Source organism: Taudactylus pleione, unplaced genomic scaffold (assembly GCF_031769625.1).
Source record: "Taudactylus pleione unplaced genomic scaffold, aTauple2 ptg000306l, whole genome shotgun sequence".
In the NCBI taxonomy this organism is placed as follows: domain Eukaryota; kingdom Metazoa; phylum Chordata; class Amphibia; order Anura; family Myobatrachidae; genus Taudactylus; species Taudactylus pleione.
Genome location: NW_028284707.1, coordinates 6,534,546 through 6,561,729, shown reverse-complemented (window position 1 = coordinate 6,561,729; position 27,184 = coordinate 6,534,546). Strand labels below are relative to the sequence as shown.

General features: G+C 45.0%; 1 protein-coding gene across 1 annotated transcript in view; it reads left to right on the top strand.

Annotated features, from left to right (window-relative positions):
- LOC148511474 (sodium/hydrogen exchanger 3-like) overlaps positions 1–27,184 on the top strand; it is a 99,758-nt gene that overhangs the window by 52,410 nt on the left and 20,164 nt on the right. Inside the window, exons 7-11 of the mRNA XM_088442210.1 lie at positions 1,722–1,811; positions 5,070–5,140; positions 9,235–9,364; positions 12,724–12,839; positions 22,321–22,450. Of these exons, the coding sequence (XP_088298336.1) occupies positions 1,722–1,811; positions 5,070–5,140; positions 9,235–9,364; positions 12,724–12,839; positions 22,321–22,450 (537 nt within the window). The remainder of the gene's footprint in view (positions 1–1,721; positions 1,812–5,069; positions 5,141–9,234; positions 9,365–12,723; positions 12,840–22,320; positions 22,451–27,184) is intronic.

The window sequence follows — 27,184 nt, the reverse complement described above, 5'->3', positions numbered from 1 at the left end:
CCCCCTCATCCACTCCCTGCAATAGCCCTGTGCCCTGTGATGCAGCCTCCCCCAGGGACATAGACATACTCACAGAGAGAATGCTCGTCCACACTGAAGGCTGCCTTATTGATCGTCCCGCGAGCTGCGCAATTTCCACACAGCTGCCATTTTCCCAGTGTCTCACGTATGCGCAGTACTGATGTCCCCAGCAAAATGACTCGGGCACCATTTTCCCGGAGACCGGCACATGCGCAGTAGATTCTGGCACTAAGCCAGAGTCTCCTACACCCACTGGCCACTACAGCATCGCTAGAGAGAGGAGGGGACCCGCACTGGGGAGCTCATTCAGAGCCAGTCGCTAGCAAGCGGCCGCTCGTTGCAGACGATGTTCACTAATGTGCGCATGCGTGTAGTTCGCAGTGCGCATGCGCAAACTAGTACGAGCGATCGCAAATTTCTCGCTGGCCCAGTGGAATGAGTGACAGGAGAGGCCATTTGGGGGTGGTAACAGGGGCAGACCAGTAGTAACGCGGGAGTGGAGTTGCGAACGCATGCATGCTAGAGTGCTTTCACACTATTTCTGGGGCGTGCATAATTAACAGGCAGCGTCATAGTACACGTCACCTGGTTGATTTTTACACTGAACTGCTCACAGTGCTTGCGGTAGGGTACAGTCATCCGCAAGCGCTGCGGTCAGATTCGATGGATCCCGATGTACCGATGGTTGTATATACTTCCTGGAAATGACGTACGCAAGTGGGCGGCTAAAGACAGGCTGGTGGGCATCTAGAAACAAAAGGTGATCGTTCGCCCAGACATAGTGGGTGTGCTTATGCCTTGCCGTGCGATCACCTGCCTTGACGTCACTTAGCTGGGTATACAATCGGGAAGCCGGCTGCCGGAATCCCGATTGTCGTGGGATAAATGAACGGCATCTATTTCCAGATGCCTGTAATTTTCCCGACACTGGGCGCCGCGAGCGGACAGCCGCGGGTGGGGGAGGGTTAGGTTTAGGGCACCTGGGGGGGTAATAGGGTTAGGCACCCCCCCAGGAGGGGCTAGGGTTAGGCTAGGGGGAGGGAAGGTTAGGGTTAGGCACCCCCTCGGGGGACTTAGGTTTAGGCAGTGGGGAAGGGGGGGTTAGGGTTAGGCACTTGGCGGGAGGAGGTTGGGGTTAGGCACCCTAAAGGAGGGTTAGGGGGTTAGTTTAGTATAGAGAATACTTACCTTAGGGACGATTGGGATTTCCAGCGCTGTCGGTCTTCCGCTGCCGGGCTCTGCTGATCTGTCGGGCTGCCGCTGCCGGGAATCGAACTTCCGGCCATGCGGCAGCCGGGATTTCATACCGATTCCCTTAGCTGAATTTCCATACGCTGGGAGCGAGTGACCGCAACTCAGGAGCGGGTCTGAATCAGGCCCTGAGTCTGCACACGGGCCTCCTCCTCTCTTAAAAACTTTGCTTTATTTGTAGACAAAATAAAAATTTAAATGAATTGGCTTCTTGGGGGAACATTTGTGTAGCTTTGAATCTTCTGTGATAGCTAAATCTGCCAAACGTTTTAAGATTTACCGAGTCCCCGAATTTTAATTCACCTACTTTTACATGATCCGTGATTTGAACAAATTATATTTTCCCTGTTTCTGCAATTAGAGATAATAATAGGTTTTCTGTCCATTTGTGTTAATTCTCTCTCATTCAGTAAAATAATTCTGTACATTTTTATGTCAATTGTAAACAGGGATTAACTATTAAACCTTTGGTACAATGGTTAAAGGTGAAGAGAAGTGAACATCGTGACCGAAAGATAAATGAAAAGCTTCATGGCAGAGTAAGTACAATCTGAGCTTTTGTATATCTTTATGAGCACATTAAGTTATATAACAACACAAATACACTGTAGCAGTATGCTAACATTGATAATAAGCAGTGGCACATCCAAAAACCCCCCCACCGCTCCCTGCAGTCAAATCTGCCACCTCCAGTGAGCCAGTTGGAGTACATGTATTGGCTTCATTGACAGTGACCAGTGCTTAAAGTGGTCCTAGAGAGGTGGTGGAGCTCACAGCCCCCCCCCCCCTTGTTTTTTTTTTACAATAAAGGAAAAGCGCACGCGTCAGAAAAGGGATGGGCCTCAAATGACAGGGGTGTGGTCACAAAAGGGGCGTGGTCACACAATATTTCCAATTCAAATTACGCCACACAGTAGCACAATCTTGATTCACATTACACCTCCCTTATTCCTGTATGACACACAGCAGTGCCCCTTATACACAATGCCCTCATTTGTGCCCCTTATAGACAATGCCCACAGTAGTAGTGCCCCTTATACAATGCCCACAGCAGTGGTGCCACTTATGCAGTGCCCCCTGTAGTGGCAGTGCCCCTTATGCAGTGCCCACAGTGATAGTGCCCCTTATGCAGAGCCCACAGTAGTGGTAGTGCCCCTTATGCAGTGCCTCCCTTATGCAGTGCCCCCAGGAGTGGTACCCCTTATGCAGTGCCCCCTATGCAATGCCCCCATTAGTAATCCCCCTGTAATAGTGCCCCCAATAGTAGTGCCCTTTATGCAGTGTCCTCAGCAGTGGTGTCCCCATTAGTGGTAGTGCCCCTGCAGTGCCCAAAGTGGTAGTGCCCCTTATGCTGTGCCAACAGTAGTGGTAGTGCCCCTTATGCAGTTCCTCCAGTAGTGGTAGTGCCTCTTATCCAGTGCCCTCAGTAGTGGTAGTGCCCATAATGCAGTTCCCACAGTGGTAGTGCCCCTTATGCAGAGCCCACAGTAGTGATGCCCTTCATGCAGAGCCCCCCTTAAGCAGTGCCCCCTAGTAGTGGTAGTGCCCCTTATGCAGTGCCCCCAGTAGTGGTAGTGCCCCTTATGCAGTGCCCACAGTAGTAGTGCCCCTTATGCAGAGCCAACAGTAGTGATGCCCCTTATGCAGACCCCCCTTATGCAGTGCCCCCCAGTAGTGGTTGTGCCCCCAGTACTGATAGTGCCCCTTAAGCAGTGATCACAGTGGTGGTGTCCCTTATGCAGAGCCCACAGTAGTGGTGTCCCTTATGCAGTGCCCCCTATGCAGTGCCCCCATTAGTAATCCCCCTGTAATAGTGCCCCCAACTGTAGTGCTCTTTATGCAGTGTCCTCAGCAGTGGTGTCCCTGATGCAGTGCTCCCAGTAGTGGTAGTGCCCCTGCAGTGCCCAGAGTGGTAGTGCCCCTTATGCTGAGCCCACAGTAGTGGTAGTGCCCCTTATGCAGTTCCCCAAGTAGTGATAGAGCCCCTTATCCAGTGCCCTCAGTAGTGGTAGTGCCCATAATGCAGTTCCCACAGTGGTAGTGCCCCTTATGCAGAGCCCACAGTAGTGATGCCCTTCATGCAGAGCCCCCCCTTAAGCAGTGCCCCCCAGTAGTGGTAGTGCCCCTTATGGAGTGCCCCAGTAGTGGTAGTGCCCCTTATGCAGTGCCCACAGTAGTAGTGCCCCTTATGCAGAGCCAACAGTAGTGATGCCCCTTATGCAGACCCCCCCTTATGCAGTGCCCCTCAGTAGTGGTTGTGCCCCCAGTAGTGATAGTGCCCCTTAAGCAGTGATCACAGTGGTGGTGTCCCTTATGCAGTGCCCCCTATGCAGTGGCCCCATTAGTAACCCCCCTGTAATAGTGCCCCCAATTGTAGTGCCCTTTATGCAGTGTCCTCAGCAGTGGTGTCCCTTATGCAGTGCCCCCTATGCAGTGCTCCCATTAGTAATCCCCCTGTAATAGTGCCCCCAATTGTAGTGCCCTTTATGCAGTGTCCTCAGCAGTGGTGTCCCTTATGCAGTGCCCCCAGTAGTGGTTGTGCCCCTGCAGTGCTAAGAGTGGTAGTGCCCCTTATGCTGAGCCCACAGTAGTGGTAGTGCCCCTTATGCAGTTCCCCAAGTAGTGGTAGAGCCCCTTATCCAATGCCCTCAGTAGTGGTAGTGTCCATAATGCAGTTCCCACAGTGTTAGTGCCCCTTATGCAGAGCCCACAGTAGTGATGCCCTTTATGCAGAGCCCCCCTTATGCAGTGCCCCCAGTAGTGGTAGTGCCCCTTATGCAGTGCCCCCGGTAGTGGTAATGCCCCTTATGCAGTGCCCACAGTAGTAGTGCCCCTTATGCAGAGCCAACAGTAGTGATGCCCTATATGCAGAGCCCCTCTTATGCAGTGCCCCCCAGTAGTGGTTGTGCCCCCAGTAGTGGTAGTGCCCCTTATGCAGAGCCCACAGTAGTGGTGTCCCTTATGCAGAGCCCCCCTTATGCAGTGCCCCCCAGTAGTGGTTGTGCCCCCAGTACTGGTAGTGCCCCTTATGCAGAGCCCACAGTAGTGGTGTCCCTTATGCAGAGCCCCCCTTATGCAGTGCCCCAGGACTGGTGCCGCTTATGCAGTGCCCCCATTAGTAATCCTCCTGTAATAGTTCCCCAATAGTAGTGCCCCTAGTAGTAATGCCCCCAGTAGTAGTTCCTCCTAAGTAATGCCCCCAGTAGTAATGTCCCCTAAGCAATGCCCCCAGTAGTAGTGCCCCCGAGTAATGCCCCAGTAGTAATGCCCCAAGTAGTAGTGCCCCCTGAGTAATGCCCCCAGTAGTAATGCCCTGAGTAATGCCCTCAGCAGTAGTGCCTCCAATAGTAGTGCCCTGAGTAATGCCCCCAGTAGTAATGCCCCCTGAGTAATGCCCCCAATAGTAATACCCCAGTTGTAGTGCCCTGAGTAATGTCCCCAGAAGTAGTGCCTCATGAGCAATACCCCCAGTAGTAGTGCCCCCTGAGTAGTGCCCCCAGTAGTAATGACCCCAATAGTGAAGCCGCTAGCTTACACAAAAAAAAAAATCTAATACTTACCTTAAGACTCGATCTGTTTCTGTAAATTTAAAGTCTTTTTAATAAATAAGATAAACTGTATGTGAGCATGGCATAATCCAATTACTGATACTGGTATTGTATTTGTGCCTAAACCAAAAAAGTGCCAAAATAAGTTCAGGTCAGGAGTGAGAAAAGACTCAGCAGCAGAGGGGTTAAAACAAAAGCAAATAACTTGATATTGTTTTAAAGTTGCTAATGTGATTATATTTCTGTCAGGCATTCGATCACATTTGTTCGGCTATTGAAGATGTCTCTGGACAAATTGGACACAACTACATGAGAGATAAGTGAGTGACTATATACAATGTACAGCTAGATCATTACCATGAGATTGCATTTTTCATTTTTGCCAGTATGCTAAGGAAATAGGTTAAGAATTGTTATCGGTTATCAACCCATTAAGTGATTTCAATAATCTTATGAAAACAACACAAAGGGGTCTATGTACTAAGGGCCTGATTCAGAGCCGCTCGTAAGCGGCCGCTCGTTCGCTATGAGCGATGTTCGCACAACTGCGCATGCGTATGGGTCGTAATGCGCATGCGCAAACCAGTCATTGCGGTCGGAAATCGTGCGCTCGCAAAACAGCGAGGGGCTACTAATTTGATTGACAGAATGTACCGTTTGTGGGTGGTAACAGGGGAAGGTGCTTGAAAACGGGGGAGTGGAGATCCGAACGCAGGCGTGCCAAACGGTGAAAAGGGCGTTTAATGGGAGTGCATAATTAGTAAAGGAGTGTCATCTACCACGTCACTTGGTTGTCTTTTAGCCTGAACTGCTCGCAGTGATTGCGGTAAGAAAAACCTACCACAAGAATAGCGAGCAGTTCATACGCCTTTCGATGTACTCGATTAATCTAATAAATAGCGGAGATGACGTATGATGCGAGCGGACAAGGGGCGTCTTTACAAAATAGCGAGCGCATGTTTCGTTCGCTCGCTCAGACATAGAGGCGTCAACAAACCGCAAAGAGCGCGCGCTCAATTTAAATAGCCGGCCCCTTTTTTGGAACGACCGTCCGCAAATAGCGTCCGGGTTTGAATCAGGCCCTAAGGCCCTGATTCAGAGCCGGACGCTCTTTCAGAGCGCTCGCTCTGAATCAGGGCGGCATTTTTTTTTTTTGGAGCTGGCATTCTGGCCGCTTGCTAAGCTGTGGGTGACCTCCACAGCTTTTGCGAGTGACCATCGCGACCATCGGGCTTGTGACGAGACCCTTGTGGTAGGGTCTCGTCCATCACAAGCCCCAGTGAGCTTCCGGCTCTAAATGAGCCGGAAGCTCACTACTGAGGCCGCCCCCAAACGGCAGGCATTCCTTTGAGAACGCCTCTGTTTGGCCAGCCCACCTCCAAAACAGGCCGAGCTGTCAATCACAATCGACAGCCGCGAGACCCGTATCGACGGAGCTCCCGTCGCTGGCCGGGTCTCGCTCACGCCGGAGCCAGCTCTGGCGTGCTCATGCGCAGTGTGGGACCATCGTCTGAATCAGGTCCTAAGCCTTGCAGAGAGTGGAGAGAGATAAAGGGCCAACCATTCAGCTTCTAACTGTCATTTTCCAAACACAGCCTGTAAAGTGACAGTGAGGAGCAGATTGGTTGGGACTTTATCTCTCTATACTTTAGCTCAATACATCAACCCCTATATACTATGGTATATATGAAAAACTTAGATTTTAATATTTTTGCCAGATTGAATCAATTTCTTTAAAGTTTTATTTATACATGGAGAAACAAAAAATAATTAGTTTTTCTACTAATCCCTCTTTTACTCCAGAGCTAAAACCCGGGTTATTGCAGGATTAACCCGGGTAGCTCCTCGGTGTAAAAGGGGACAGGGATGGATTGCCGGGTCGAGTTACCCGGCAATCCAACCCAGGTAACTTGCAGGGTTAAACACTGGAATAACCCGTGAAGCCCTGCAGTGTAAAGGGCGCGATCCGGTTCACGATGACCTGTATCGTGCCGCATGCCTGCCGATTGGCCGGCTTCAGTGGCGCTTGGAGATGTCGTCATCTCCAAGCGTCCACTTCAACGCCGGAAAAGCCAGGACTCTGCAGACCCAGCTCCGGTGTGAACGGCACCAACTCAGGAATATCATGGGTCGGCGCCGGGGGATTGGAATCCTGCTCCTACATTACCTCCGGGTCAGACCCGGAATTTCGGTCTAATAGCAGTACTACTTAGTAACACTACTGATATAGCAACTTGGACAACTGCAGTGAGAGAAATGAGGGTGTGGTATAAAAGACCGACAGTGTATAGACAGACGGTCAGTAGATCATCACCAGGTGATCAACAGGTAATAGGTCAACAGGGTCAAACGGTCGACAGTTAAAAGGCCGAAATGGACTAAGGTTGACACAAAAATGGTCGACACATGGTTTTTCCTGATTTTTAGGGTTAGGGTCAGGATCAGGGTTAGGTTTGAGAGGTCGAGGCTGGATGCAGGGAAGAGTAGTCAAAATGAGACAGGTCAATAACAAGGAGACTTCAAATCGTTACACAGAATGAAGCCAGTGCTATTACGCAAAATAAGTGAGTAGCGCAGACAACCTAATAAATCCAGCAGTGACCAATTACAATTGTGCATCAGTGCAGCCCACATTGCGCTGATCAATAATGCTCAGCACTGCACAATCAGTGCAGACTATGCCAAGGCATCCAGTATAAACAGTTTACATGGCCTGAAGTGCTGTCTGCCACTATTATATGCCAGCCTCGGTCTTGATAATAACTCTCTTCCCCTTCAAGTTCCTCTGGAAATACTGTAGTCTATTTGGTTTCCCATACCACCCAACCATCTCAACCGTCCCCAACTGTAATACCCCCAATTGGCAATATGTCACACAGTGATGACCCCACATGGTAATATACCACACTGTAATACCCCCAATTGGTAATATGCCACACAGTAATGACCCAATTGGTAATATGTCACACTGTAATGACCCCAACTGGCAATATGCCACACGTAGAACCATCATTCATGCCCATTTACTGTATATGCCAGACTTAGAGCCCTTTTAGTCATGTCCCTTTATATGCCTCAGTCCTCAGAGCCCCCTGAGCCTCCCTCAAGTCCTTATAAGCCAGGCCAGCACCCCCTAATGCCCTTATATGCAAGTCCTGTGCCCCCTCTTAGTGCTATAACAGGACTCAATTGCACCCTGTGCTCATCCTGAGATTGCTCTGTTCAGCTGCAGAGACTTCAGGGTGCCTGTCTGAAGCATCTAAAGGACGTTCTGGCAGCACTGCAGCAGCGATCCTAGCTGACGCAAGGGACGTGGGGCGGCAATGGTGCCACCCACAGAGCCCTGTGCTCTGTGCAGCAGCACTAGTCACACACCTCTAGTTACAGACTTGCCCCCTCTTGAACTTATAAGCGAACCCAGTGCCCCCACTTACCCTTACATGGGAACCAGTGCCCCCTCCCTCATGTTACTTACCTCAAAGTGTCCTCCAGTTATGCCCGAGGGCATCTCCGCTGATGTGGAGGGGCAGGACGGACTGGAGGCAGAGCTGCAGAGGGGGCCGGCCCTGCAGCATCCTCAGTGACGTTGCCAGGCTATTTGGGGCTGCCTGGCAGATGGGTTGCTGGATTTACAGGAAGAGCACATTCAGTGTGTGCATCAAAAATTAGATCCACTCGTCACCATTGTGTAAGAAAAAAGGAAACTAGTGTCCCTATGTATAGAGTAAATATGGCGTTAATTAAGTTGGTGTGTACAAAGTATGTGCCTATTATGAGCGGAATTGTTCAAAACAAGAGTTTAAAATTAACAGCAATCTAGAATGAATACAGTTCAACTTTTTGGCAAATCATTATCAATCTTCATACTGTATATGTATATCATACTGTATATGTATATGTATATCATACTGTATATGTATATCATACTGTACATGTACAGTATATTTATATAATACTGTATATGTATATCATACTGTATATGTACAGTATATGTAAATCATACTGTATATGTATATCATACTGTATATGTATATGTATATCCTACTGTATATGTATATCATACTATATATGTATATGTATATCATACTGTATATGTACAGTATATGTATATCATACTGTATATGTATATGTATATCATACTGTATATGTATATGTATATCCTACTGTATATGTATATGTATATCATACTGTATATGTATATGTATATCCTACTGTATATGTATATCATACTGTATATGTATATGTATATCATACTGTATATGTACAGTATATGTATATCATACTGTATATGTATATGTATATCATACTGTATATGTATATGTATATCCTACTGTATATGTATATCATACTGTATATGTATATGTATATCATACTGTATATGTATATGTATATCATACTGTATATTTTCTTTTAGGATCTCAAAAATTGATGCAAAATATTTCAGCAAAATATTTATGCGAAAATCAGCTCAAAAAACACAAGATCGAATTCTCAATGTTTTCCATGAGCTAAATATGAAAGATGCTATAAGTTATGTTACAGAGGTAGGTGACCGTTTTAATGTTTGCATTTATTATGTCTGCATCATTCAGCAATTGTCTTTATGCATTTCACCTTCAAACAGCAAACTTAATAGCAGCTTGTACACATTTAGGGGTAAATTTACTAACGTGAGAGTTGTTAGAAGTGAGTTTTAGAAGAGATGTTGCCCATAGCAACCAGTCAGATTCTAGCTATTATCTTCTAGAAGATGCTAGTTAAATGTTAAGTAGAATCTGATTGGTTGCTATGGGCAACATTTCTTCTAAAACTCACTTCTAAAAACTCTCACTTTAGTAAATTTTCCTCTTATATAGTAATTTGTACAGGACAAGACCCAAATCTTTTTGCAGGAGGATAAAAGCTGTGCGCCCTCTCAAAATTTGGACAACCTATGGTTAAATCTTCTTAACCCGTTAATCTAATTTAAATAACTTAGGCCCTCATTCAGAGCCGTACGCTCTGAGCAGAGCGCACGCTCTGAATGAGGGCCGGCCTCCATGAAAATGGAGCGTCCTCCTGGACGCTCGTATAGCTGTGGGTCACCACCCACAGGCTATACGAGCATGCATTTTGATGGCCGCGATGGTCTTGACCATCGCGACCATCGAAACTGCGAGCCGGAGCCTGCGGTTGAGGTTTTCAACCGCAAGCTCCAGAGTGATTTTGGCTCTATCAGAGCCAAAATCACTCCCACTGACATCACTAGTGATGTCAGTGGGCCGGCTTCTGACGGGAGGCGTTCCCGTGGGAACGCCCCCGTCAGGGAGGCACGCCTACCAAAGGGGGCGTGCTGTCAATCAACATCGACAGCACGCCCCCTTTGATCAGACACAACGAGCGAAGGACTTTCCTTCGCTCGTTGCGTCTGGCGCATGCGCACGACGGAGCTCCCTCCGTCGTGCGCATGCTCAGTCCAGAACATCGACCCACTTGCGAGCGAACAGCCGCTCGCGAGTGGGTCTGAATCAGGCCCTTATTTCCACTAAACAAACAAATTCTCATTTGCATAAAAAGGCATAAATCAGTGCACGTCTGCATATAGGGCCTTATTTGTTACGGTTCGCTACTGCACGCAGACGGACGATTGTTGCGTACTGCACATGCGTATATGCATCGCAGTGCACGAAGGCTCCACTGTGATCGCAGTGTCCACGCAGACCCATCGCAGAGTGACTGATAGGAAGTGAGCGTTTGGGGGTGTTGATGGGGGGAGTAGTCTGGGAAACGCAGGCGTGTCAGTGTGTTTGAACGCCGTTACAGTGGCGTGCATAAATTAGTCACTGCGATGGCATACGCAGTTTGAGATCTCACTGTGTGCAATGAGGTTAGCAAATTCTGAGAAAGGTCATACCTGTTGTAATTGTGCGTGAGGCTCCGATGGTACTCGATGTTACTGATAGTTTCGCAGACTTGCAAGGTATTAAGGATATGAGTAAGAGGAAGTGGGCGCCCTTATGTTGGGCTGCAACGGCATAGCGATTGAAAACATTAGCATATTTCGCAGTGGGTCTGCGTGCGTAATCGCAGCTACGATCGCAATAGCGATCCGTAATTAATCAGACTCATAATTTGTACTCAGCAAGGATCACCCATGATACACTTTGGTTGCCAAATATGCTTATTTATACAAACCAGTTGCATTTGCACAAAGTAGTCTTTGCATTGTGGGTTTGTACTTTTCCAAATGAGCCTATATATTATATACATGTTATACAACATTGAAACCATTACTACAAAAGTACAAAGTAGTAAAAAAGTTATGCACCCACTAACAAAGTATATAAGTAGTTTTTATTGGTAGCACTTATGAGTCGAATTCATGAAATGTATTTGCACAATATGCAGTACTCTCAGTAGGTCAACAGTGTGTATTCTATGTTATAGTTCTTCTGATAAACTTCCTACTGTTTGAGATAGAATGTTTTAAATTGAGATGGTAGCACCAAATACCCATAGATTGTGATTTGCTTATACAGGGAGTTTGGAAAGTCCCTCCGCAGTGACCGTGTGCTTAGTGTGTGACAGTCCAAACTTCAAATAGGAGAGCCACACCAACTGCCAGTGAGTCCCCGGTGGCGATGTTTGGCAGTGTTTGGGGTGGCAGTTGGTGTGGCTCCCTTATTTGAATTTTGGACTGCGCTGCAGCCCCATCTCTGGCCTCTGCTACAAGTGTACAGGCGGTCGACTGATCGCCCGTACACACAGCATGATGGACGGATATATCTGCCATCTTCTGTGCAACACAGCCGACGTGATATGTCTGTGACCGACATATCGCTGGTACGCACTGGCCGACGGGCACACAATATATTGGCCGATCAAGTGATCGGTCAATACATCTGCCAGTGTGTACCCAGCTTAACACCGGTGCTGATTAGACTGTGGTCTGTACTGGCAGTATCTGATGTCAGCTTGTACCAATTATTGCTATGGCCATCTGGCTGAGAGCATGGTGCTTGGCTGTGGTGTAACTCACAGGCACCACACATACACTCCGAGAATCAGAGAATGCCACTCCACACCTCACACTTGCTAACATAAGAAGTAGCAGGTATGGTGGTGAGGGACTGACCCACAGACTCCATTTCTTCTCTTTCCATTTGTTTGATAAAAAAAATACATTTATGTGAGGTTACTGTGTAGCTAAAGGAGCCCATACATCTATGGCCCTGATACCCCGTTCTGGCGATCAGCAGCCATCGATGATTAACGATCCGTCAGTGGATCAGGGAAATGTAACATTTAAAAAGTCCCCAACTTGCCGAATCAAGATTTTTCTACATGTTGAATATTCCCCGACCCCGTCATCAGAAGAACAGGGAATTTCGGCGATAGCGGCTAGAGCAGGTTGTTAGCTACTGGGGCATATGGCATATAGATTGGGAGGAACGAGGCCATGGTCTGCATCAGTGGACCGGTCAGGCTGAATAAGTCTCAGCTTACGCAGCCTGTCCAAGGGAGCAACCAACTCGACCATCAGTCGCGATGGTTGCAATAGTGTTACGGGCGCTGCTCTCGGATCGCAGGTGCATGCAGGAGGTGTTTATTTCCCACAGACACCTCCTGCTACATTTGCATTTGAGTTGGACGACATTACACAGTCTCTTCCTTACCTCTTTCAGTTTCCTTCCTTAATGTGTGCTAATTAAGATCTGAACATTGGATTATCTCTGATATGTGTTTATAGTTTGAAAAGGAAGTAAATAAGCGGGTTGGAGGCCATCATAAAAATTATACGATCTGCAGTTGAAACATATTTTTTGTTAACATAATTACAGAAATTATTTGTTTTAGAAAATATTTAATTAAATGAATTACAGTAAGCTACTAAAAGCGCAGTGTTCACGTATTCTTTCGCTAGGGAGAACGCAGGGGCTCGCTGGCCTTTATTCGCTCACCAAGCATGGAAAATATGGCCAATGTGGATTTTAGCAGTCCTCGCACATCTGTCTCTGAGCCGTCCGTTTCCTTCTTCTTGTAAGTTGGATTATTTTGAATTAATTTTTTATTTACTTATATTGCTATATTCTCTGTTCATTTACATGCATCCTAAATTGATGTATGCTTTTATGACATTTATTTTTTGAATGAGAACTATTTGTTTAAAGAGCACATCGCGATACGTCTGTCTTATTAATATGAAAGCTTTAAATTGTGCGACTGTTTGTTTTCCCCATATACTGTAGGTCCTCATTTATCAATGAGTTTTATAACATATACAGCTAGCTGCATATGATAAATGGCGCTAAAGCCAATCAGCTCCCAACTGTCATTTTTCAAACAGATGACAGTTGGGAGCTGATTGGCTGGAGCAGCATTTATCATGCGCAGCGAGTTTTATCACTCATGAATGATGAAACTTGTTGATAAATAAGTTCCATAGGGGGCATATTAATGAAATAATAACCGCTCTTGTTTGTTAGCAGCGCAGTCCAAAATTCAAATAGGGGAGCCACACCAACTGCCACCCCAAACAGCGTCGGTCTGTACTCACTGGCAGTTGGTATAGCTCCCCTTTTTGAATTTTGGACTGTGCTGCAGCCCCACCTCTGGAGCCTTCATTGTTCGTTGGTATGTTTTAACAATAATTTACTTTTAGAAGTCCAACATTCTAACAATACAGTGCCGGACACATCTGCATTCTGTCCATATTGTATAACGCAGACTCAGCTTGTAATATATTCTAGTTGGTTGCATTTCAGGCCCCTTTACCAAAATTCTACCCCTATGGAAAGAGACATATACAGTGGCGGCTCCAGAGGTGAGGGGCAGCACAATCTAAAATTCAAATAGGGGAACCACAGCAACTGCCAGTGAGTCACAGCCAGCCTTGTTTGGCAGGTTGTTTGGTGGCAGTTGGTGTGACTCCTGTATTTGAATTTTGGACTGTGCTACGGCCCCACCTCTGGAGCCACCACTGGACATATATAATATACAGAAAGCAACTTGGTTTATTGCAGAATTTGTCCCTTTCTGCAAAGAGATCCCCTCCCCCATAATTTGCCCCCATTGAGCAGAGACCCGACCACATTTTTCAACTTATCTGTTAACTTATGATGCATCCACTTCCACAAATTAATGATATTAATATTTCAGCATAAAGAAGCTTGTAGGGCTACGAGTAGCTAGAGGCATTCATAAACTTGCTTCTGGAAATGACCACACAGCAATGATTCTAAATACTCGGCCGTTCCCAAACCTGGCAGTGCGCTATAATTTCCAATTCCTAGAAAATAAAACTCATTGACATAAAAAGTTGAGTTGAGTGGTTTGGTTTTGGCTCAGATCTTCCCGCCAAGTCCAGATCTCAGAAAGAGGCAAAATGTAATCTTTTATTGACCGTGCCGAGACGTCCATGAAAGAAGACGATTTGCCACGAGATCCAAACTTAGTGGGAAGGTCCCAGCCAAATCCAAACTACTCATCTCTAATAAAAAGATTAAATTGCAGCTTTATTCGCTTTGTAATGTTTTACAGCACTCCTCTTTAGCTACCCATTGTTCCCGCTGACAGCTCTAATACAGCTATAATCTAATGTAAACAGTCCATGTGGGGAGATAGGAAGCCTCAGCCAGCTACACACACACACACCTGAGTGTGTATGTGTATATATAATTATATATATATATATAATTATATATATATATGGGCACAGAGAAGGGGGGCAAGTACTCTTTGCCTGGGGCCTGTTGGAGGGGCCCAGGTCCTGCAGTCCGTCACCCCACTCCCGTAATAGGATGGCACTTCGGGCAGGGAGTGAGAAGAGCAGCAGCTTCTCTCCCCGGCCCAGCACATGTGATTCTTACAAGACTTCCAAGTATAAAATATATATAAAGAACACAATGTATTAAAAATTCGATCTAGAAATCACCAAAGGGGAAAAAAACTATTCCTCAACCTAATTGTACAGGTTTTAGTACACGTAGCATTTATTAGAGGGCAGGAAGGAAAATAAGGAATGACACAGATGACTGGAATTAGCGATGATCTTATTTGCTTCCAATAAACTCCTTCTAACAAAAATATCCTCCAAATGGGGCAGAGATTGACGAATAGATTTCTCTGCCGCTTTAACCGTCCTGGCTATAGATAGACTCACGATCTAAACGCGTGTAGTCAACATACCACACCATAATAACATAGATTAAGAGTAGGGACGTGCAGTCACGGTAGACAAGGGAGGCAGGGGATGCAGAGCCTCCCCTGTCATACTCTTAACATTTGATTAGAATAATACAAAGAAGATATTTATAACTTATAAACATCTTCTTTGTTCATTGTAGTCATTTTTATAGTTAACACTCACCAGCTTTGTGCAGCTCCCTGGGACTGCAAGGAGATGAGAGATGAGGCAGCAACAGCTCAGCCTCGCTTCTGTATAATCAGACACTGCTTGCAGAGCTGGGGGGCGGGGCCACAACATGAGTAGCAAGCTGCACAGAAAGAAAGCTAATAGAGGCATCAGTATGGGGGGTGTGACTGGGGCACTGATGGACACCTTGGATGTTTAATGTGACCAGTAAGAGCACTGTAGTGTTTAGACATCGGAACTCAGTCAGCAGAAGCAAGAGAAGACACAGTGATGCAGGTAGGAGAATGAATGGACAGCTTAGTGTAGTGAGAGGAGAGTGAATAGGGGATGTCACCGCACGTCACTGGTTAAGAGACTCTCTCCTTTTTGCAATTTTATAATTTATTTGTAAACAGTCTGTAGTATTTGTCATATGTGCACAGCTTTCTAAAAAGTAGGACAGCAATATGTCCGGTGGGCCCCGTTTTTGCCTTTTTTATTTTGCCAAAAATGTGGATGCCTATAGGGAACAACGAGGTCCAGAACCAAGGGGTAGGTGAGTATGTTTTTTTTTTTACAGGTCCCTATCGTGGATTCTACCGGACATGGGGACTGACCTACACAAGGGACAAGGTAAGTATGTAGTGTGAGTGAGTATATGTATGTGTAATAAAAAAGATACAATATACAGTGTGTGTCTTGTCATATTTTTTATATTTATTTTGCAGGTGGACTAGAAGTACCAGCAGGCCCTTAATATCCCACATGCTGGTACTTGTGGTTCTCCAAGTACCAGCATGCAGGGAAGTCTTGCTGGGACCTCTAGTCCGCCTGTAATAGACAATATTATTTATATATTTTTTTACACAATCAACACCGCATCCACCGACCAGGGATGGGGTGATAGCCCTGGGCTTCAGCCCCAGCCTGGGATACCCTGGAGAGGGAGAATCCCTGGGCTGACTAGTGTGGATGGTTAATGCTTTGGCCAGGTGTCCCCGTGATGCAAGTCCCCTGGCTATTTCATTACACCCCCACTAATTAGAGCCTGGTGCTGGTTGTGGATAATGCGGGAGACCCCCACTCATTTTGTCCCCCATATTTCCACAACCAGGATCAGGTCACAGAGCCTGGTGCTGGTTGATGAAAATATGGGGGACCCCTACGTACTTTTTCCACACGTACTTTCACAACCAGGACCGCCTGGTGTTGGTTGTGCTTTTAGGGGACCCCACGTAATTTTTTATTTTAACACTATCATTGCTTTTTAGACACAGAAGCCTTCACGGATCTTACTGATCTGTGAAGGCTTCTGTGAAACTGGTAACTTGTAATGAAACTCGCATTACAAGTTGCAAGTTTTCCCCAAAGAAAAACTCACACGGAGTCGCATCTGTACATACTCGCCTCTCCTACTCGCACTCTATTACAGTGTGATTTTGAGTACAAACACACATCATACTGCGAGATAATGTGACTTTGTACTTGCACATTAACTTGCACCCTATTACACTCAGCCCATGGTGTCAATCCATCTTTTATTGGCACAGTCTGGCCTCAGTCAGTTTCTCCTCCCAAAGAGGAACTGTGTAAATCAATTGTTCTCACCTATCACAGGAAGAACACAGAAGGCAACAGTCTGAGAATCTCTGTCTATATCGTGCTACTCCTTCTCATCAGCTCAACAATTGTCCCAAGTGTCCGGGAAACTCCCGCTCCTAACTAGGCAAGGAGAGGCTAAGTTAGAAGTAGTTCATTCTTCTCCAAAGAAAACTGATTGCATTCTCTCAGTTTCTCTTCAAGTGGCCAAGCAAGTCTCTGCGCTATTGGATTCAGACGCAGCTGATAACTTTGTCACATATGAATTGGTCCAGCGATGGGCGTTACCAACCTAGAGTCTGCTTCATCCTATCTACCTCATAGCTGTGATAGAAGCCGCATCCTAGAGGGTACAATTACCCTTCAGACTCGACCTCTGTGAGTGAAGATTGGTGCTCTGCACTCTGTCATACTCAGGGCCTCGCATTCCATAGTTCTGGGCTTGCCCTGGCTCCATCTGCATAATCCTCAAATTGACTGGAGAACCTCACAAATCACTGCTTGGGGATCTTCCTGCTTTGGTTCTTGTCTCCAAAAAGTTCTTCAAGTATGCTCTGCAGTACCGTCTCATCCGGATACTCCTCCTCCTCCTTATCAAAACTTCACTGATGTTTTCAGTAAATCTGGTGCTGATATTCTTCCTCCTCACTGTCAATGGGATTGTCCAATTTAATTGATCCCTGGGAAATCTCCTCCCAGAAAATGAATTTATCCGCTATTGCTCCCAGAAACAAAGGCCATGACTGACTATATCCAAGAGAATTTTTAAAAAGGGATCATCCTCCCACCTCTCCCGCTTGTGTTGGCTTCTTTTTCGTCAAAAAAAAAGGCCGGAGGTCTGCGCCCCTGGACTGACTACAGGGGACTGAATGGCATCACCATTAAAAACCGCTATCCTCTCCCTCTTTTTGACTGACAGTGGAGCCACCATCTTCACCAAATTGGTCTTGCGAGGAGCATATAATCTCATACGAATTCAGGAAGGAGACGAGTGGAAGACCGCATTTAACACCCGCGATGGTCACTACGCGTACCTAGTTATGCCCTTTCGTCTTCGCAGTGCTCCTGAAGTATTCCAGCACTATGTCAATTTTCCGCCATCTGTTGTACAAACATGTTGTTGTCTATCTTGATGATATTCTCATATTTGCCAATGATCTGGAAGAACATTGGTGGCAAGTAAAGGAGGTTCTGACACATCTCTGTTCCAATATTCTCTACTGCAAATTGGAGAAGTGTGTCTTCGAAGTCAAGTCAATTCCCTTCCTGGGATATATCATTTCAGGTCCTGGTTTCAAAATGGACCTAGAAAAGCTCCAAGCAACTCAGGAATGGCCACTTCCTAATACTCTCAGGACTGTTCAATGCTTCCAAGGGTTTGTGAACTAGCATCGCAAATTCATAGAGAACTTTTCCATCATCATTGCACCTATTACCGCTCCCACCCGGAAAAGTACCAATCCATCCCGATGGTCAGAGGAAGCAAAGGTAGCATTCCAAAAAATCAAACAGAAGTTAATTTCAGCTCCTGTTCTTCGTCAACCTGATGTTACACAGCCATTCATCTTGGAAGTTGATGCTTCTTCCATAGGAGTTGTAGCTGTGCTCTCTCAGCGTGCTCCTGATGGTCTTTTCCACCCCTGTGGATATTTCTACAGAAAATTCACTTTTGCTGAGTGCAACTACTCTATTGGAGATCAAGAACTTCTCGCTATTATGTTTGCCTTGGAGGAGGTGAGCTATCTTTTGGAAGGAGCTGTGCATCCCATTTCCATTCTTGCAGACCACAAAAACCTCTCATATTTTAAGACAGTCCATCCAAGGCAAGCCATAATGTGCTCTCTTCTTCTCACAATTTAATTTCAAAATGTCTTTTCGTTCAGGGGTCTCGAACTGAAAGGTTGATGCTCTCTCTTGCTCCATGGAGCAAGAAAATGAGACTACATCCGCTAAGATCCAGTAGCATTGATCATTGATCCAGTAGCATTCTCTGCAGTTGGAGTAGAATCCTCCCCACCTGTTGCGAAAACTCTTGTAAAGCCCACATTATGCAAGCAACTGCTACATTGGGCTCATGCTTGCTGCTTCGCAGGTCATGCAGGCATACAAAAGATCTTTGAGTTAATTTCTGGGTCTTACTGGTGGCCCTCTCTCAGAAAAGACATCCAAGACTTTATTGTCTCTTGTAACAAGTGCGCCCAGCATAAAGTGCCTTGACAGTCTCCAGCTGTGCAGTTACTTCATCTCTCTGTTCCACATCAACCATGGTCACATCTGTCGATGGGCTTCATTACCGACCTCTCGGTTTGAAACAAGTTCAACACCTTCTGGGTGGTAGTTGACCAGTTCACCAAGATGGCTCACTTCATACCCCTCACTGGTCTTCCGTCAGCTCCCAAGTTGGCTCAATTATTCATACAATAAATCTTCAGACTTCATGGACTACTTTAATGTTCTTCACTTCAAGTCAAGCTCAATTTCTCCACTGCCTACCACCCCCAGTCTAATGGCCAGATGGAAAGAGTGAACCAAGATCTATCTGGAGTCTTTTCTTCATTTATACATATCCTCCTCTCAGGACAACTGGGCTGAACTGCTTCTTTGGGCGGAATTTTGTCACAACAATCAGTACCATTCTTCATCTGGTTCCACACCCTTTTATGCCACTTATGGCCTCCACCCGTGAATTCCAGATGCTTCCTGACTCTCAGGTTCCAGCTGCTGACTGCACCTTGCAGCACTTCACTAAGATTTGGAAAGAGATCCGCTCCTCCCTTGTGAAAGCTTCTGAGCGGTACAAGAAGTTTGCCAACAGGAAGAGGAGAGCAGTTCCCAGTCTCAAGGAAAGTGAATGAGTTTGGCTATCTACACGAAATCTGCGTTTAAGAGTGCCATCCATGAAATTTGCGCCCTGTTACATTGGGCCAGTCATCGTTGAGCGTGTAATCAACCCAGTTTCATTCAAACTCAAGCTACCTCCCTTTCTGGGGATACCAATTCCTTCCATATTCCTTTATTAAAACCATTCATACTCAACCGATTTCATTCTGCCATTCCAAAGGCACCCAAAGTCCAGACTCATCATGGAGTTGAGTGTACGAAGTGGTAAAGATTCTGGACTCTCGAATCCGGTATGGATGTCTCCAGTACTTAATCAACTGGAAGAGCTATGGCCCAGAAGAACATTCCCGGACTTTTGCCTCTGACGTCCATGCTCCTCAGTTGATCCAAGCTTTCCATGCCAAGTTTTCATGAAAGCCTAAGAGTTGTCCTGGGGCCTCCCATTAAGGGGGGTGCTGTCACACTCTGGATTAATAAAACCACTTTGTTACCACTCCGGTGCCTATCCAGGATAGCACCGCTCACACTGCACATTGCTCCCGGCTGCTGCTGAGATCTCTCTGTGCTGCTCTGCCCCATCTGCTCAGTCTCCTGTTACTGAGAATGGAGAAGGCTCTCCACAGCCACTTTGCTCACAGTGTGTCTTCCTAGCATGATGGCACACAGGCTGCACACCAGAGTTCCCTCCTAAACAACAGTATCGGCGCAGCCATGTTGGACTCTGTCACCTGACGCTCTTCCTCCACTCAGAGTGCTGCTCCCAGACCAGCCGATTGCAGCAGCCAATCCCTGGGGATCCTCCCCTATAAATTCCATTTCCAGACAGGCCTCTTTTGCCAGTACAATGTCACTTCTTGCTGAAGTTACAGCTCAGTTCTGACCTCCCATGTACTCTGTATCTGAACGGTCCCAGTCCATTATATCCAGTTTCTATATCTGGTATACAAGTCTCCTATACCATCTTGCACACCAGTCTGGTTTTTACCACTGAGACTTGTTCTTACAGCCATCATCGGTCTCATCTGATGCTTCCAACATTGGACTCATATTAATTAAGTTCTTCAATTCATCAACATTGGACTCATATCAGCTAAGTTCCTCAATTCATCAACATCAGTCCCAACCGATCAAGTTAATCAATTCATCAACATCGGACACTTATCAATTAAGTTCTTCAATTCATCAACATCGGTCCCAACCAATCAAGTTCCTCAATTCATTAATATCGGACTCATGTCAATTTAGTTCTTCAATTCTTCAACATCGGTCTCAAACCGATTAAGTTCATCAATTCTTCAACGTTGAATTCAAGTCCATCAAGTTATTCAAATCATCAACATTGGTCTCAAACCGATCCTGCTCTCAATCCAGCATCATCGGTCCCAATCCAATTCTGCTCATTCATTCAATATTATCATCTCCAGTTCTCATTCCAACCTTCTGTATAATAAAGACAGTCCATTCTTGTTCTCACCTTCTGGCCCATCATCCTCTGCAGCTCCTCGAACTCCTCACAGCAATACATGAGGAAGTCCTGGCTTAAGCCACCCAGGTTTATTCACACCTCCCAACTCTCCTCTTCAGCCTCCCATGCCTGTTCCAGCCTAAACCAACCCTCAGACGTAACAATCTGTATCTACTTTTTTAAATGAACTGGCCTCTAAATCTGTCACCATTAATTTCTGTGTGTTGCACAAAAGAACATGGCTTCTATTTATTTGTATTGTATTCTATAGGTGTTGTATCTAATATTAAACTGTTGTGTTTGTGCCGCTGCTCTATCATATAGTTTAGACATCAAGCTCCCTGCAGCCCTTGGACAATAAAAAATGAAAATATTGATGAAAAGGGAAAATATTGTAAATGAACACTAATATTAATAATAATGTATGAACAAATGGAACATCAAATTACAGGATTATATCTTGTTTGACCAAACCCAAAGCCAAAACATGAAAATGGTTTCAGAACCAAAACCTATGTCCAAACCAAAACACTGGGTTTATTATTTCATCTATTGGCGTTGAAGTGGAAAAATATCAGATAAGTCTGATCTTTCTATATATTTATGTATTATTTACCTACTACACTATTTTATATATATATAATTATATATATATATACATACAAGGTGGTCCATCCATGAGTGTGGTAACACCTTTATAAAAAGGACATGAGTAAGGATATATTAATCTAGTGTCTACACATATGATATGGGAGTGGGGAACACTTATTAGGGTATCGCAAAAGTATGGCGGCCATCTTGGAGTTGGCCATCTTGGATGCAACTCTAATTTTTTAAATGGGAAGGTAGTCATGTGACATGTCAAACAGATGCAGAACTTCATAAGATAAACAATGGTGTTCTTTGTTTTTACGTATCTTTTTTTATTCTCGAGTTTTAACATAAAGTTAATAAGATATGTTCGAAGTGCTGTCCACCATGTTGCAGTGTTAACGAGCTGCTATTAATGTTCCATCAATGAAGAACTGTCCCACAATACTGGTAACCCACAAACCACGCCATACCAACTGTTTTGCCAAGGCATCCATCCAGTGAGGGTTTATGCTATTCGTATACTATACGAAATGCATAAAATGATGTGAATTTGCAACAGGCGAAATTAAACTTGCAGTGCAGAGATTTCCTGTTGTGTCATTAATGTCCGGCATGTATCAAGTTACTTTTCATGAACCGCTATAAACATATAACTTTTTCCATTTCAGAAGAGAAAATGTCAGTGCCGTCTGTCTAGACATGCAAGCATTGGAGCAACGGAGGAAAAGCTTAAAAGATGTAGAAGATATGTTAACCCACCATACACTGCAACAATATCTATATAAACCAAGAAGGCAGGTAAGCAAATATGGGGTCTATTTACTAAGCCTTGAATGGAGATATAGTAGACGGAGATAAAGGGGTCTATTTACTAAGCAGTGTTAGGAGACAGAGTGAAAAGTGATAAGGTGCCAGCCAATCAGCTCCCAACTGTCATTTTTCAAATGCAGCCTGTGAGATGGCACTTAGGAGCTGATTGGCTGGTAAATTATAACTTTCTTATCACTTTTCACCCTGTCTCCTAACACTGCTTAGTAAATAGACCCCAAAGTACCAGGCAGCCACCAGCAGCCGTCAGCAGACCGGGGAAAAAATCACCGACTGGCCGATCCCAATCATTTTTTCCCGGAATCAGGGAATTAAGGAATTCCAACATGTTTGATTTCCCCATTTCCCGATTCCAGTGTTGGCAGAAAGGGGAATTGGGGAAATACATTGTAAACGTGTGGGCTTCGTTAGGTCCTTCTGTGATTTGTTTATAGCAAAAAGTACTTTGGGATTTCTTGATTCTGCTTTCAAATACTGAACATACAAAAACAGCATTATTTACAATTTTGGCAAACTGTTTCTCAACTGTTTTGGTATACTTTATCTAAGAGACATTCTTTAGTCAGAGTGATTTCAAAAGGAAAACCTTTTAACTTGGCAGGCAAAACAATATGATAAGTTGTCTGGGTCAGTTAACTTTTCTGCATAGCGGAAGAGAGAGACAGAGAGAGGAGGCCAAAAAGTTTGACCCAATAAAGCGGAAGAGAAAGAAAGAGGAAGGGGGAGAGAGAAAAAGAGTAGAGGGGGAAGAGAAAAAGAGGAAAGAGGGAAGACATAAATAGAGTAGAGAAGGAGAGAGAGCAGAGAGAGAAGAGAGCAAAAGTAAAAAGGGGGAGAAAGCAGAAAGTGGGAGAGACAGAGAGAAAGAAATAGGAGGGAGTTGGAGGGAGAAAGAAAGAGAAGAAGGTATAAGAAAAAGGAGAGGGATAGGGATTGAAAAGTCAGTGGAGTGAGAGAGAAAGAAGAGGGGAGGGAATAAGAGGAGAAGGGGAAAAAAAGGGGGTGGGGGAGATAAAGAGGAGAGGGTAAGAGGAGAGAAGGGAAGATATAGAGGAGAGTAGGAGAGAAAAATAAGAGGGGGAGAGGAAATATATAACCAAGAAAGAGAAATGGTGAGTAGAGAGAAAAGCAGGATAGAGAGAAAAAAGAGAGGGGCATACAGAAAGAGGAAGAGTAGAACAAGAGAAAGAGGAGCGATCAGGTTGAATGTGGAGATGGGGAGATAGCGAGAAAGAGTGGGGATAGTGAGAGAGGAGAGGGGGATAAAGAGGAGAGGGGGAGAGTAAAAAGGAAAAGGGGACAGTGACAGGAGAGTGGAGTGTGGGGATACCATGGCTATGTTTCATTTTTTTCACCATATCTGAAAAACTATCTGCACAATTTTAGTTTTTAGTATAGAATAGAATTGGATGCAACCACAGCTAAAATTAGGTTCCTCTCCTAATTACAAATAGTCAATACCATTACAATCCATGGTGCATATTCTCCATACCATCCATTTGGACAATTTTCTCTTTTCAATTAATAAGTTACGGTCCTTTAATGTGATGATCAAAGCCACCTGGTCTGTCTAAAAATTATTGAACTACCCCCATATTATATTTTGCACTCACCATTTAATACCCAATTTTTCTTCTACTACAATTTGGTTCGAGAGCTGAGGAAGTCTTCAGTTACTCCCTGACTTATCTCAACATACAATCTCAACCTACAGTAACTTAACTTGAGTTCTTACATCAATTACTAGCATCAGCAGATACAGCAATTATCTTGCATAAATATCTTGCAGATGGTGTTATCACTAAGACAGCACATTATTTAATGCAATTTAAAGTAACAAAGAAAGGCACAATTATTGCATAAATATCTTGCATATGGTCTTGCATATGGTGTTATCACTAAGACAGCACATTATTAAATGCAATTTAAAGTAACAAAGAAAGGCACAATTATTGCATAAAAAAATAACAAAATGGCATACAGAAATACAATTGCAAAACTATTTCTTAAAATAAACAAAAATATATTTTCAACTACTCTGTTGTCTGTGAGGAAGACTAGATTGTAGACAGCTTTCAAGTAGCAGACTGACCCCCCAAAACTGATGTCTTTTCACAAATTAATTTCCTTTCTAAAACCACTTTTTTCAAACCTCAAACCCCTCTTTTTGAACCCACTGAAAGAGTTGTGCTATGCTAATTTGTATAACCAAGTGATCGTGTAATCCAGGCATCCCAGCCTATCTGAAAATCCCAGGGGAAATAAAGGATGTCTCCTAAAGGGTGATAAAGGGGATGGATAGGATGCTATTGAGAATCGACTGCTCTCTCAGTTTACTTACACATAATGACTTTGCAGGTACTCGTTCCGTTGGTTTTATTAATGACCACATTTATTTATTTTATTTTATTAACTCATGATAATGCCATGTTCACAACAAACCTACTCATTAGTTTGGTCCACTATCGAAAACTGTATCGATGTTGATAAGCAATAAGAATTAGCTGGCATTTATGGAGCATGTAGGTTGGTACTCTTACAGTATGAAACTTTTTGATAACTAACATGCTATCACGCAGTATAATGTACATGTGGAAGACCCACATCTTAAGCAGTATCGATTTTAATGAAGTTAAAAATTAGCCCCATTTTGATCTCATCACCCATTTTTTTTTACATTATAAACACAATCACAATAAAGTAATGTTAATGATCTGCTAACCATTGCCCTGGCTTAGATAATGGCAACATATCATAATCAATAAATGTTCTAAGGTTTGTATTGTTTTCATAGTGTACAGGATAAATTGTAAATAAATAACAGAACAATAAAACACAGGGTTGATATTAATCAATAATGTTTACTTTACCATAACACAAAGTACTTTTCATTTATGTCTGGACCTGATTCAGAGTTGTGTGCAAAACCGATGGTTTACGAATAACTCCGATGGTTGCCGATCGGCACATGCACGGGATCTGTTCTGCGAATGTGCCAATCTGTATCTGCGATGACGGTCGCAGTGCCCCCTAAGTTGCATTGTGATTGACATGCAGTCAGAAAACAAGAGTGTGTCAGCCCCTGTTTCTGGTCAAGGCCAAGGCCAGTGTCTGTGTTTTCCAAAGCAGCATCAATGGCCCCGGAAGCGTGAATTTCATGCCCATCCTGAGTAACCCGATGGTTACTCAGTTGACCGATGTTCACACAAGTGATCCCATGGCTGCATCCAAGGATGCAGAAGAGTATCACATAAGCCTGCAGGAGGCGACTCTTTACACAAGACGCCTCTTGCGGCATTAGCATATTATTGCGTAGCCGCTGCGTACAAAGTCACACAACTCTGATTCTTGCCTACAGGTTTTCATTGGTGGGTTGTTCACTTACCACAGTGTAGACAATACCAAATCAAATAATACCAAACAGTTTACAGAAGCTGTAAGGGTTGGGTATGAGATCTCGGCGGTCTGGATGCTGTTGGTCAGAATACCGACAGTTGTTATTCCAACACCCATAAGGACAGAAGGTAAGTCTAACCCTTACTCCTAACCCTCCCACCCCGGTTCCTAATCCTAACCTCCACTCCTAGTGCCTAAACCTAATCTCCCCCTCACTACACCCTAAACCTAACACTCCCTCCCCGGTGCCTAAACCTAACTCACCCCCTAGTGCCTAACCCTAACCCTTCCCCTAATGCCTAACCCCTAACCCTCCCCCTAACGCCCGATACTTACCTTCGGGATGCCGGTGGTCGGGATTCTGGTGCCGGAATCCCGATGCTGTCAGGATTTTGTCACCGGTATTTCAGCCATTGGCATACCGCACGCCGGGATGCTGACTACATCCCGTCTGTAGTAGTTCAGGTTGGAGTGACCCAGAGCTGCCATCAGAAATTGTGGGGCCCAGGACTGACAAAATAGGCAGCCCCCCAACCACTAATTCCCCCAAACTGCCCTCCCCAGCTTTTTCCCACTTACTTACCTTATTTCCATAAAGAATGCTCCAAGTCCCTTCTTCTCTTCTTCTCCCCCAGCAGACGCTGCTCCTCGCTCATCGCACCCCCTCCGACCTCTCCCTCCAACGGCGCGGCATTACTCCAGTCCACAACAAACTTTATATAACAGCGGGCTTCAGCGTGTCAGTGTCCTGTAGGTTGGTGCAGCTCGGGCCCTGCTCCAGCCTCCATTTACTTAGTGGGAACAAAAGGTAGTGTGGGGCTGCAGGCTGTGCAGCAGGGTTAGGAACGGGAGGGCCTCCCCTCCCGTTCTCCCAGGGTCCAGCCCAGGGGACTCCAGTCCCCCACTGATGGTGGCTCTGGAGTGACCTATTACTAAAGAAGCAAGAACCAAGTAGGTTTAAGAAATGCAGTGTACATGGGACCCAAAACACCCAACTATAATATTATAATCTTTATTACTTACTCTTAAAAGTAGTTTTATACACAATTAATGCATGCTTGCAGCCCTGGGCGTATTTAAACACAGTAGCGATGCTAAAATATGCTAATGCCGCAGGAGATGTCCGTGGAGAAAAGATGCCTCCTGACAGCATCGTAGATCCGAGTGCCACGTCCTAAGATGCAGGCTCAGATAATCTGCGAGACCATCGACCATTTTAGTAATCCTGAGGTTCCTCAGACTGGCCCTTGCAGCTCCCTAGCAAGGAAGTCTGCATTGAAAGTTTTTTAGAACAGAGGCTAACACCAC